Raw genomic sequence first — 14,708 nt, 5'->3', positions numbered from 1 at the left:
ATTTTTCTCCTTAGCCGCTCTACTACAAAGGTGTTATAGGAAACTACGCAAGACGGAACTTGACCTGGACTTTATCGTCAAATGTCGCGATAACAAGGTATATCCTAAGTTTTTGAAATTCATGTACAGTGTATGTACTGTACTATCTCGAAATGAAGTCTAAGCTATATTGAAAGAGGCCCTTCCTTCGAGGCTAACTTCACAAACTAAGGAGGGGAGGGGGGGGAGATTCAATTCGAGTTTTTTACGGTATACGCACAGGTCTAGTTTAAACCTGCATTCTTTGGTTTATCTATTCTTACTTCTTGTCAATGGAACTAGCTTGAACACTGTAAGATCAGAGCACATGTACAGTATACGCTGCCACGCAAGTTCCTTGTTCGTCGCCATATGGAATAATTATCGTATAGAGAGCGCAACACAGTTAAACGAATATCGAAACGTAATTTTTTTATTTTGTTTATATTTGCTTCTCTTTCTATAGGTTGAGGACTCCCAAATGGAAACAAGCTCCTAGAGGTTATAGGGTTATCCTCTTGCTCTCATTTTGTGTGTTTTTATGTACATGTTTTTTGTTGTGATATTATAATAATGATGGCAATAAATAATAAACAAACAAACAAATCAGGGAGTTTTTCGTGAACTCGTGTTCACAAAATGGCTCTTTACAATCTTACAGTTGAATTAAGCACCATAAGCGTACTCTTTCTTTGAGGCGGATTGGGCGCTATATAACTTGTCATAGTATTATTTATTCTGAAGTAAAATGGATATATGCAGCATATTTTTATTACTTAAATTACTGCCCTAAATTGACAACAAAAAAAACCCCGTATTTATGTGCATTTAGGAGAAAAAATTTCCAAGCCATGCCTAGAGACCATTCGAGGGAGGATTCATCAAAACAAAACGAGAAACAAGACGCTTGCAAGTTTGTCAAACTTAATTGGAACTGATACTCCCAAAACTGTAAACAAGTAAATACAAGTGAGCATCTGCACTTGAAGCCAATTTATTTGTACAATAATACAAAAAGAATCCATTGCTAACTTAACACTCTTACAACACTAATTGGTAAAGAGTAAACCTATAAAGATTTATTATGCACACTTTCACAACTACTCAAACCATACTAGGCCTAAAAAATTATATTGTTTGATTGCCCTTTAATGCTGAAAATTGTATAGGAGGGGTAATGGATTTAGGCCTAGAATGGTGACACCTTATATCAAACACCAAATTTAGACAACTTTCATTGCAAAATGGATCATTTTTTAAAATTTAACAAAACATCGAAAACAAATTTTTTTTTTTTAAAGACACACCGCCTTTATTTTTCCGTGAGCTGGGGCGGGAGCTGGAGGGCAAACAAACAATTTTTTTTTTAGGCCCAATAGTGCCTGAACTGAAAAACTCTGCAACAGAAGGATTACAATGACGCTTTAAGCTCTGTCCACACTACCACACTTGACAAATATTTCCCATATTTGGGTGTAATATGACATCATCATGCCCATATATGGGCACAGCACACAAATTTGTCACATAAAATTTGATAGTGTGGACAGATCTTCATACACACTTACGGAGGTCTTTGAAATTATAAGGAGTCTCCTAACAATGTATTAGATTCTTATTCAGATGATGCCTCATTTAAGGCTATGTAGCCTCCTATGTTGCTATCATGGACCTATTAATAATTCCATGTTTGTATGAAACAAAGTGATGTCATTTTCCACTAATTAGCATTCTCGCTTAGCAGCAGAATAATAAAAGATTGTGTTGGATATTGTCTTATTAATTTTACTTTTTTATTTCAGTTTTAAGTTTGGTTTTTACAAATGATGCTAACACAAAATTAACTTGATGTCTTAATTCCATGCTAGCACAGAAAATAAATATTCATTTTTGGTACCTGTGGAGCTCCCATATAAGGTATGTTATATGAATTCTCTTTTTTAATGATACATTATTCTTTACTTACTGCTAAGAATTGCTAGTCTAATTGTGTGCTTTCATTGAATAATGTTGAGAATACAATATTATCATACATACATTTGTAACTTGTTATCTAATGTATGATAATGAAAATATCTTATCATACATTAGATAACAAAGCTATATATGCATCATGGTGCATTCACACCAAATTCAATTTTTCGGATCGGAAAATGATAAAAAAAAAAACTGGATCAGTATGTAAGAATGGGAATGCTGGTGCTCAGCACACTGGAAAGGCAGTCTGAAATTATGGTTCCGATTTGAGGTGAATGCATAACCAAGCCTTTCAGAATGTGAAGAAACAATACAAGAAATCTATAATACTCAGTTCAATAAAATTGAAAATTATTTCAGAATAATATTGGAGCTTCTAATGCTCAGTCTAAACTATCAAGATTTCTGTGACAGACATCTGCGACTTTCCTATATATGGAAATGGTGATGTCATACCACAACCATGGCAAAATCACAGGTATTTGTCACAATTTGATAGTGTGAACTGATCTAAATATTAGTGTAACACTATCAAATTTTATGTGACAAGAAAATGTAACATGCCCATATATGGGCACATCACAAAGTTTGTCACATAAAATGTGATATGCCCATCATCACAAAGGTTGTCACATAAAATGTGATATGCCCATATATGGGCACATCACAAAGTTTGTCACATAAAATGTGATAGTGAGGACCAGAGCTTAAGAGGAAAATATCTGGATCTTCAAAAATGTTTTGAATACATTTTTATTTAAATTATTTTAGAATGAGCCAAACGATTTAGATATTTGCTTGTGTAACTACTTGTTCATGTCTTCATGGTAAGTCAATGGAGACTACATGACAGTTTCTGCATTTTTAGTTTGTTAGATTTGATAAAATCTAATTTTTGCTCCGATTGTCTCGCAATAGATACTGTAATATCTTTCAGAGGCTAAATTCAAATAGCTAACCATTGCCAAGCTTAATACACTCAATACAAATAACACGCTTCCAGCAATTGCTGTTGAACATCAAGTCAACATGCTTAAAGTTTATCCTTTCAGCGAAGACAGACCAGCTCGCATTATTTCATCTACTAAGAGAAGATTACTGGCAATCACAGTACTAAAAATAAATCAAAAACAATATATGTTTTAATGTTAAGATAAATTATTTAACCACAAGAAACAACTACCATGAAATACATAAAATAATTCTGAAAATTAATAACAAACAGTACTTTAATAGCAATCTATATATAATCGCATCCTAATGCAAACTTCATACAGCGAGTGTTAAATGGCATCAGGGTGGTTAGTGCAAGACATAAGGATATGCTAAAGAAGTCACTAAGGCTGGTTACTTAATGTCAATGTGTTACATACATCTGGTTTAGATAATTATATAATCGCATCCTAATGCAAACTTCATACAGCGAACTTGCGAGTGTTAAACGGCATCAGGGTGGTTAGTGCAAGACATATAAGGACATGCTAAAGAAGTCATTAAGGCTGGTTACTTAATGTCAATGTGTTACATACATCTGGGTTAGACAATTCCATTACTTTTCACAGGTAAGTTCCATTAGGAATATAGTGGACCAACCTGAGTTTTGTTCATTAGCCCCAATTTGATAGGGCCTATAATATTACATAGCAAGATAGAAAATTACTTACCAGGAATGCAAAATTTGTTTCTTGACACAATAGTTATCCCATATACCAGCATCTGCAGCTACCAGGGCTTCACCTGAATACAGAATTGAAAAAACCTTTTATTTAAAATGTGAATTCACACAAAACTTTTGAATTGTGGAAGCAAGTGGCACACCAGGAAGGTTTTAGCTTAAAATTAATTCTGAATCAAATCACTTATTTGCGTCCTTGAGCCAGACACATTTTCTAAGTTACTTCTTTTCAAACTGGGGCACAGCCTTTCATAAATGGATAGCTGATCTGATACTTCCAGCATCACTGGAATACTCCTTCAGGAAGTGGATATGGTTCCATATTGCTAATGGATCCAATGGTCTAAAGCACCGCTGAGTTGGCAAGTGGATCCAATTGGCACTATACAAACTGCATCTTAAATACATTAGAAGAGACTCCATTAAATAATAAAAAGGTGTATTGAGAAGTGGGTCTCTTTTGTATGTCTTTCTTAAATGGAAAATGGGAAGAAAATTATGTCAATACTTCAGTTAATCAAAAACAGAGTGATTGGGAAAATACTACTGCCTAAAACCAAAAGAAGTAAAAAGCTCTACCATTACATTTGGTAATTTGAGACAAAACAACACTGCATAAATAATTGAAATAATACACTTTAGGAATTATTGATATGATAATAAATATTTAAATGATAAGAAAAATATATAATGTGATTTAGGTAATTTAGTGATTTTTTTTTATTGTTTACCTGAACTAATATCAACCCCTACAGGTTGTCCAGCTTCAGCATACTCTTCCTGTAGTTTCACCATTGTTTCTTGGGGGTCAAACCCAGAGTTTTGAGCCAAGACCTTGGGTACAACAAGCAGTGCATCTGCATAGGCTTGAACTCCTAACTTAGCACGGCCTTTCACAGAATCCTTGTACTTCACAAGAGCATCATGAACAACGATTTCAAATGCTCCAGCTCCAGGGACAACTGACCCTGTAAGAGTAGTTTACAAATACAACAAATAATATACAAATATTGACTCAGACTGCTCATGAGGGGAATGGTGAAATCTATTGTCCCTAAGGTGATGTGGAGACAGTAGCCTATCATCCCAAGGGCCAAAGGCCAGAGGGAAGACAGGCTACGGTCTCCACATCACCGAGGTCACCCATCTAGAGGAGTCACTCCATGTCCTTTTCTTCCCAAAATTTAACAATCTTTTTCTTTGAATATTATGTAATATTCCACTAAATTCTATGATGATCTATTCATTAATTTTTGCGGAATCTTCGTAACAGACGGACAGCAATGAATACATAACTGCCCTTTGGTGAAGGCAATCATGCATAAATGAAAACAAAGCAGAGAACTACCAGATGTGTAAAATACAAGCATGCATGCATGTACTGGACAAAGAAAATGGATACTGAGGAACACTCAAACATGCATAATAAATCACGACAAAGCAGACAGTACAAATCAATACAATGAAACTTACCATCCTCGATGGCATTCTTTACAGCTCTCAAACCATCATGAATTGCATCCTTCACCTGAGTTAGCGTGTGCTTATTTGGACCTTTAATCAAAATTGTAACAGATTGAGGATTTGCACACTCTTCAACAAATGTGTACTTATCCTCACCAAGTACATGTTCATATACTAGTCCAGCATGGCCCAGACAATCCTTAGTAAGCCCTTCCACAGAGTTTGTAGCAGTGCCTCCACAAGCTAAAGTCAATCTGAAGAAAAGAATAACATCTTGTTTATGACTGACAATTGCGTATCTAGTGGGCACAGGGGCATGTTAATATTGGTAAGAGTTGCCGCTATACAGATAAATATTTATTTATTGTGTCTAGTGTTTTGACAATAAACCATCACTCTATTCACAGCTGCAGCCTGTTTGAGTAGTTGTTTTGTGCATGTTTGCTTGTGCCAACCTAGCAAGATATTTAACACACAGGAGAAACAACAGAAACATTTTACATGATTGATGGTGGAAAATCCAGAAATCCCAGGCCTCGAATATTACCGCGGCCACCGCTGCCATTGCCGACGGTGCCCTCCCAGTTCGCCTTGGTGCCCCTGAAAATGAAGCACGACGACGGCCACTACTTGAATGCCCTTTTGAAGCCTTGGCTTCGGTACCCTCACGATGCTTAATATAGATCGTTTGACACGTAAAATAAATCTAAGTAATAAAGTTTAAATCTTGAAAGAAAACGTAGGTCGCCTAAGCTAGCCTAGGCCTAGTTGCAGTGACAGAACAAAACATGAGAGAATTTCCATGTGTGTTGATACGAACTGTTTTTGCGGTTACCGTTGTGTGCGCATGCGTCTTACTCTAGCAATATAAACATTGGTTCATTTCGTTGGAACGAATTTTTCGTTGAGTATTATTTTCATTCGACTGGTTCGTTAAATAGACTTTGTTGACAACGAAAATTAACGTAAACCAGAGTGCGTAATTCAGCGTTAAGTTATCCACGTGACCAAAGAGAAACATGGCCAATTGGTGATTTTTTATTAACAACATTTGCGTTAATATAACTTAGATTAAAATTTCATAAAATAAACATTATAATATTTACCCACATGGAGTCAAAAAATTATTGTAGGCAAGCAGAATAAAAAAAACTGGATGAAAATATTTTTTTTTACGAAAAACCCATAATACCATAAGTTGAAGCAGTCTTGATTACGCAACGTGTATCGAGGTAACTATACAGCCATTTTGTTTTGTCGAGTATTTACAATTTTTCTATTCGACTGGTCGTCTTTGTTGAGTTGGATGTTACCGCTGTGCAGGTGGGCGTGGTTTAATGAAGAACGACCAGTCGAATACGGCCTTTGTATAGTTGTAAACATGTGCTTGCTGCACAGCTAACTTTGGGCGATCTTACGTCATCGCAGCTTTCGCGGCCAGTTTAAGAGTTGTGGCTTCCTCTCCGATGACGACGGACTGAGCAACAACGCAAAGATATCAAACTTCTTGAAATTTGACTGTTTTGTACGATCGCCGACCGCCGCAGTATATTCCAACATTGAATCGATAATTAATAGTTAATACTCTAAACAAAGACATATTACCATTGACAACTATGGCTTGGCTAGGCCTAGCTTGACTTGGCTAGGCCTCACTTGGCTTGGCTAGGCCTAGCTTGGCTTGGTCTAGGCCTAGCTTGCCTAGCCTGGCTACGACGAATCAAGGCACTCGCGAGAAATTAGTACTGAGGCTAAATCAAATTTTGCCTTGGGTGCCCTTTTGTACTTGAAATTTTAGCCTTGGTGCCTTTCCATTTGGCCTTGGTGCCTTTCAAAATCATGTCATACCGGAGGCAATTTGGCCTTGCCCATAAAATCCCCAAATTCAAGGCCTGAAATCCCAAGTGTCCGGCCATTTAAATAATGGATCTGATCCTGATTGAATATACTGTATATTCTTCTAATTTTATAGAATGAATTTGAATTGCATTTTGAAGATAAAAATACTATTCAATTATTGTGATTTATTCCAGTTCAGTTCATTGTTTTTCTCCTGAACTTAAATAGATTTTTTTTTTCTAAATAGCCATGTAAATTTTACATTGCATTACCAAACCTAATATTTCAAGATAAACAAGTAAAATTATACTTCACCTTTCCATGTTTCTTCTCTTGGCCCTTCTCAGAGCTACAATTCCCTCCTTGGCAAGCATATCTAATGACAGTGGGTCAATGCCCTAATAAATAAGGGAAATATAATTTTCCGAAAGTATTAAATCATGAAAGTATATGAATGACCAATAAAGTACAAGAATATTTTATTTGATTTATAATTTCTTATCTTGTAGTATAAACAGCATGTACATCCACTAATTAAACAGCATGTACATTCACTAATTAAACAGCCATGTACATTCACTAATTAAACAGTATGTACATTCACTAATTAAACAGCCATGTACATTCACTAATTAAACAGTATGTACATTCAATAATAATAAAGGTTACAAACATGATGATAACTCTAATGCAAGTCTCATTATGAGCTTTGGGAATGGTTACAGAAACATCATCAAGATTTCTAGGATTTTAACTCCGAACCCTCAGAATGGAAGTGAGCTAAAACTTCAGTGAACTAAGAGGCTGTTCAACATTATCAAATTTTTCACAAGTGTACAAACAGTAAGCTAGAGAGGAGGGGGTAGACAAATGTGTATACTCTTATATTTATGCATAAAAATATTGATTCAAAATAACATTCTAAAAGAAAAGAGATGGAATATCAAATGAAACCCAAAGATGGGTAAGAATAAAGGGCAAAACCAGCACTACCACTTGAGTAACACTCTCAGCCACATTAAGCTTGTGCTTGGTCCTTGGCTCGCACCTGCTCAGAGGCCTCTTTAAAAGCCTGTTTTGCAATAATGCCTCCTAAAGGAACCTATTGAGTTACCTTTTGGTTGATGATTACAAATGATTTCTCAGTCCCTTCACAAACAGATCGCTTGAACTCGATCACCTTTTGCACTTTCTGATCAGTGTAACTTCGTTCAGCTTGTACCAGCTTTTCTCTCTCTTCTGCAGACTTGTAGAAAAATCCAGCATTGACTTCACTGCAATAACATAAAAAATTGGAATTTGGTTTGTCAGAGTTAAATTAATCCATTTCCCAACTTTCATATCATTCTATACAAATAAAAGTGAAATCTTCTTGTGTCAAATTTAAATCTGAAGTGTTCATTATTTGCTATTTTCTGTGTGGAAAAAATTGGTCTGATTACAAAGGACAACGTTTCTGTGCAGTAATTTCTGCTCTACGATATATAATATTAATGCGATGACTAAAATAAGGGGATTGAAATCAGTTGATAAAATCAATATTATTATTAGTTTGTGCATGTGATGCATATTAACTCATAAACCATGAATGTTATTACAAACTGAGTATTAACATACAGGGCATACTATTTTGTAGCACTGTAGTAACATGTATACAAAATTTAAAAAATAGCAGTAAATCCTTGGTCCAACCTTTTTTCATACTCCATTGATATATTACAAGTAAATATATAAGCATCAGTTACACGTTTCTTCATGTCTGGATGACGGGCGCCATGATCCATTACTAGCCCTCGCACTAGAGTTGTGTCTGTGTCTGCCTTGTGCTGCATCTCCATTATTTCAACCATGTGAAGATCTATAGGCTCACCTTCCTTTCTGATAGCTAACACTGCATCTACAACAACCTTTAATGGAGAATATATCCACACATCATTGTTTAAAATTTTACACTATTTATGTAGACATGCAAAGCAATGATCATGGCATTTTAGTGTTTTGGACAATTTAAGGAATGTATCTATTTATTTATACAGAATGTTTCTACTAGACTGAAAATTTATAACATTTAAATAAACATGGTTCTATTGACCTAAATCAGATTGGTATAACAACAATACAATTGTTAACCATACATTGTGGAATATGTTTGCTTTACAGAGAATATAATCTAATTCATTCAGATTGTTCACTAATGTCAAAGTTTATTAAAGTAATAAAGACAAAGTTTTGAAAGTCCAAGTACATTATTTATGAATGGTCTTACCTCTGTGAGAATATCTGCAAGTTCAGCATGTACTTTGGTTCTGAGTGACGTCTTTGCCAAATTGATTAAGGTCTCTCTATCAATATCACGTGTAACTTTTACCTTTTCAAGGACTTCAAGAGCTTTTGCTTTGGCAAAATCAAAGCCTTCTGTGATAAGGCGAGGATGCAAACCCTAAAAAAGCACAAAATAGATTTGTTAATTTTGCAGTAAACATACAAATTATTAACCTGAACATAGAAATTATTGAATTTAAAAAACGTGTACCCTGATTTTTATACTAAATAATGATAGTAAAAATAATAAAACACTTTCAGTTACTGGAAGTGTTTCTATCATTTCCCACTGTGAAATTATGGGTAAACCTTTTTTAAATACACTCATTTCTACATTCAAGTTGATAATATTTATGTTACTTCAAAACAAGCATGTTAAGTTAAAAAATGAAATTTAGGATTTTTTTGTACTTTGCATGGGACATCCTTAAAAAAACACAACTGGTTATTAGAAAAATGTAGAAACAAGAAATCATACGACTGGCCAACAGGATAGACTCCAAATCATTAAAAACTGTGTTCAGTGGCGTACCTAAGGCTGTGTTTATACAACACACTAACCACGAACACAGTTTTATGTTCTTGAATGTATTTTCACTACCCAAGGCGACCCTCCAAACTTTGCTGTTTATACAACATGCCAATATGTGTGTTACACCCGAAAGTATCGTATGGCGCAATGTATTTTGGGATACATTGTCAAAGCAACAGTGCAACTGTACTCTCCTTCCGCTGCATTTGCACGGTTTGTTTTTTGGAAGAGGAGTGAACTGTTTACAATTGATCAATTGTGTTAATATTCCCTTAATATTTTCTCTCGTAATCCTCTTTTGTTTTTACTTCACTATTATTGTATTGTACGGTTGAGTATCATGGGAGAAGACGATCTTTTGACTGTTTCTGTCAGACAGACGAATGAAGGGGGAAGGCCATAGGCTTGTGGAGCAACAAGACAAAAGTAAGGTCTGTCACAGAAATATACAAATCCAAAATAAAATTACAGTACAGTACTGGAAAAAAAAAATGGTTCAAGATCAATGAAACCAACAAAAATGTAACATACAAGAAAATCACTAAATACACCCAGTGATACTTTTATTTTAACGAAATAGCGACCTGTCGAGTTGATTAATTACCGCTCGCCGTAGCCTGAGGGAACAAGTAGGTATCGCCAGGGTCATGAACCGGCCAAATTTGGCGATTTGGCGATAAGTAGCCTCTTTTCCAGATGGTTTTGTAATCACACGGAATCCAAACTTGTTTATACAACACACTTAACTTTGCCGCGGTGATAAGGCGTGTAATGGCGTGTTGTATAAACGTGCCCCAAGAGTCCTAAAATGAGGGGGGGGGGGAACTTGATGATTGAATGAGCAGACACTTACAACTCATTAACTTATTTGATTCACAAAATAAGGTGATATTATATGAGGTGATTTTTAAATACTGGAGCATAATTTTTATATTTCCAATGGCGGGGGAGGGGGGGGGAACTCTGTTGTTTTTTTTTACCATATTCTTTTTTACTGCCAAAACCTTTTATTTATGTGCAAAATTTTGTAAATTCCTGAACAGTGTAATGCCTGGTTCTTGAAGAATTGTGATTTATAGCAATTTAAAAGGAAATGTAAAGTCTAAACCAGATCTCCGAGCTAAAAGGCCAGAGAGCTGATCTCTCTTTCCTTGATGATTGAGCATGACAGTGATAACCACTCAGTAAATTTCTATTTCACCTCTGAAATGTACAAATCTGCTTGCTTTAATAGTTCCCCTATAATGAGTACATTTGATGTGGTGCCATCGCCTGTGATATCGTCCTGAGCAGTTGCTACTTTTGCAATCAGTGATGCTGTAGGATGTTGAATTTGCTGCAAAGAATTAAAAAAAAAAATATGTTTTAAGGCAAAACAAATTTGGGTGAACTGTGGAGGCACTATAAGGGGTCATAAAAAGTATGGACTATTTGACATCACTTGTGGTCATGGACTATATTTTGACGATCTAACCAAGCTTTTGTGATTGCAGTTCCTAAACTTTTGGTCTAAAAGCACAATTTTACCATCCTATACAAAATCTGTTCCCTTTGATCAAGGACCCTAGCCAGAAACTTAAGGTGGCCCTTGGATAGGACACCTATTGAACTTGTTGGACACCCTGTCAGAAAATTCAAGAGCATCACTAGAAATATCAACCCAGAAACCTATAGACTTACCATCTCGTGAAGAAGAACATTACCATCCTTAGTCAGCTTAATGTCACCACTACCAGAAACCAACCTGGATATAATATAATATATAAAGAAAGATGTTTTTTTTATAAATTTGTCTTTACCCTGCTGTGGAAACCTGGTTACCAGGCAAAACATGGATATCCTCCAGGGTCCAACCTCCAGCGATACTGAAATTCAGAATGCTTTAACACCTGAGAAACTCCAGAGATTAACAAAAATTTAGACAATTTCTTTAACATTTTCCAGAAATAAAAATCAATCCATTATTTATTAAATAACATGAGGTTAAGAATTCAGCTTCAAAGCTTATTTTTTATGGTTACGCACCACTAACTGTTTCATGCCTACCGATTTGTAAAAAAGGTGTGTGATCAAGTTAAGGGGGAAGAGGTGACACTAGCTTTCAGTGATTTTTTTTTAACTACTTGAGCATAGATTTTCTTCAATTCAAACATTTTCAGTGGGTGTGGGCAAACTAGGTGGTGTGTCCCAACACATCCCAGTAGATACGCCAATAATGGACTGTAAGTGCAAATGACTCTAAAGAAAGGCTGTGGATATTGTTCCAACAACCTGGCTTGATGCTAATAAACCTCAGTCTTGCTATCTTAGGGCAAATAGAAAAATTTATTAAATTATTACTCCCGCCCACGTCAAAAATTCGGGAAATATTTATGCGAGAATAAAAAAAAAATTGTTTTGCTACATCAATTATTTCAACGGCATAAAAATAACAATGCAATTTTGTTACTCCAAATATATTTTATTTTAAAAACTATAAAATTTAACCAGTTTTTATACAATATTTACTATTATTACAGACCAAATATAAACAGTCCCTCCCTCATCGATAAAAACAAATGCGAAATAATCTATTGTTCCTGTTGAAAAAAAAAAATCTATATATATATATATATATATATATATATATATAGCGGCCTCTAAGTAAAAATCATGAAATAGAGCGGCCTCTAGTTTGTTTTTTTTTTAACTTTAGTGGTGGAGCGACGATACAGGTCCTGGCTAGGCCTACTAACTCACTGCAAACAAGAAGCTTAGGCCTAGGCCTAGGCCTACACTACAGTATAGCAGACCAGGGAATGAGCAGACAGGCAGGGTGATGACTTACATTTTAATGGTTCCCTTTGGACCAAGATTTGTCTTCAATACATCTTGGAGTCCTCTTGCAGCACTCATATTTACTGCAAGAGCTTGTGCTGCTCTAGCTACTTCAGCCTTTGGGTTCAGTGTCTGAATCGACATTTTAGCAGCTTCAGGTCTTAGTATTATTGTTAGTAGTTAAACTGCTAGCTAAGCCTACTTTCGATGGAACGTTCGAGAGGTAATAGCAAAGTGAAAAACGTGAGTCGCTCCAACACAGTGTGTCGACAGATGTTATTGGCTGCTAGAATATATGAAAAGTGGTTCTAGAAATATTATTATAATTTATGTTTCATAAAAAATACTATTAAATAAAAGTTAAATTTACTCAACTATCATAAATAATTTTAAGGTAAAACACTTCCTTTATTAGCATTGGTCATAGTACACAGAAAATATAACAATAAACCGTTACAAGACCAAAGGTTTGCGAGATTATTTGATACGTATTATAATCTAAATGACTATTCGCACGTCACGGGGACATGGTTGTAGCGCGCGGTTGAATAGAAATCGGTGGAAAAAATATGGCCGCTTCCATTAGCAGGGATACTTCTTCTAGTAATACTCAGTTTGTATCAAGTTTTCGTAAAAAGGGACACGGAAAATCGGTCCAGATTCCTGGTACCCGTCCATCTCTCCACAATGGTCAACTTTTATTATCAACAGGAATCCCTTCGCTTGACCATATTTTAGGTGGAGGACTTGCAGTTGGCAGTGTCCTTTTGGTCGAAGAGGATGTGTACTCCAGCTTCGCTCGCCTGATGTTGAAGTACTTCGTTGCAGAGGGTGTTGTGTGTGGTCACTATTCATTCCTATCTAGTATGGATTGTAATGTTCAAAGTTTACTTGCAGAATTGCCATTCCCAGTAGAAAATACGTTATCTACTGGAAAAACTGTCCCCCAACCTATTAATACTGTTTTGAATCCACCCAGTAGTAGTGTGGCAAGCAAAACTGCGACCATCCCAGAGAAACCTGAGAGAAGTTCCCTGGGGAATATGGAAATTGCATGGCGCTACCAAAATTTACCTCAGTTAAAAACAGAATTGTCAATGTCGTCTCACGTATTTGGTCACTTCTTTGACTTAACAAAGACAATGCCAATGGAAACAATTAATAAAGATAAATTATGGTGTTACCAATCACCATCATCACAATTTGATGGATTATTAGAAGAGATAAAACGAGTAATAGACATTAGTGGTTGCAATTTACAAGCATCTTTCAAGCCTATTTCTTCCCCAAAGAATGTTTTGAGAATATCGTTATTATCTCTGGGATCGCCACTGTGGGGCGAGTCGGGAACAACTGCTGAGGGAAATGCTTCTATGTGTCAGTTCCTTCATTCCATCAGAGCAACACTTAGGAAGAGTTTAGCAGTGTGTCTTGTAACCATGCCAACACATCTTTATCAACCAATGTACTCCAGAAGAATAGAAAGACTGTGTGATTATGTTGTCAGATTGCAGTCTTTCGCTGGGGAGGATAAGTCGCCAGCATTTAAAGAGTATCATGGCTTGTTTCATGTTGTCCAAATTCCTAGGATAAACTGCTTGACCAACTATGCACTAGATACCGAAGACTTGGCATTCAAACTGAAGCGAAAAAATTTCTCAATAGAAAAGATACATCTACCACCTGATTTGTCTGAAAATGTGAGCAGATCACAGGGTGAACATTTTAAAACTATGAAAGGATGCAGTTCAAGTAATGTATCTTCGCCATTAGATTTTTAAAGCTGATCATGGATACGCATCATGCAATGAAAGTTAACCAGTTTATAAGGAAAAATGTGAATAAAATTCTCAGTGACACTTTTGGACAATTTAATCAAATAAGCAAAAATTCTTATTTGATATAACAAATTAGGAAGAAATAAATAGCTTTTCCAGATCAATTTGTTATGCTGGTAGCAACATTTGTAATGGATTATGATTTTATAGATACAGCATTGTAAAATATGGAGCTAGAATCCATTATTTACTTGGCCTAAAATGAAATACAAATATATTCCCAACA

General features: G+C 35.6%; 2 protein-coding genes across 2 annotated transcripts; one reads left to right on the top strand and one right to left on the bottom strand.

Moving 5' to 3' along the window:
- Nucleotides 1-996: 996 nt before the first annotated feature.
- On the bottom strand, nt 997-12,909 carry LOC117121934 (T-complex protein 1 subunit zeta-like). Its single transcript, XM_033267348.1, has 11 exons — nt 12,655-12,909; nt 11,508-11,571; nt 11,029-11,163; nt 9,240-9,413; nt 8,666-8,880; nt 8,088-8,247; nt 7,289-7,371; nt 5,144-5,388; nt 4,402-4,638; nt 3,660-3,732; nt 997-3,108 (listed from the first exon to the last, which is right to left on the bottom strand). Exons 1-11 carry the CDS (start codon nt 12,786-12,788, stop codon nt 3,036-3,038), a joined length of 1,593 nt encoding a protein of 530 aa, XP_033123239.1. The 5' UTR covers nt 12,789-12,909; the 3' UTR covers nt 997-3,035.
- A 227-nt stretch (nt 12,910-13,136) lies between these two features.
- Nucleotides 13,137-14,708, top strand: LOC117121935 (elongator complex protein 4-like). Its single transcript, XM_033267349.1, has one exon. It carries the CDS (start codon nt 13,214-13,216, stop codon nt 14,423-14,425), a length of 1,212 nt encoding a protein of 403 aa, XP_033123240.1. The 5' UTR covers nt 13,137-13,213; the 3' UTR covers nt 14,426-14,708.

This window comes from Anneissia japonica, unplaced genomic scaffold (genome assembly GCF_011630105.1).
Source record: "Anneissia japonica isolate Jap-2015-1 unplaced genomic scaffold, ASM1163010v1 scaffold352_len1594369_cov220, whole genome shotgun sequence".
Lineage (NCBI taxonomy): Eukaryota > Metazoa > Echinodermata > Crinoidea > Comatulida > Comatulidae > Anneissia > Anneissia japonica.
Note: the sequence above shows the minus strand (reverse complement) of the source record. Positions and strands in the feature narration are given on the sequence as shown.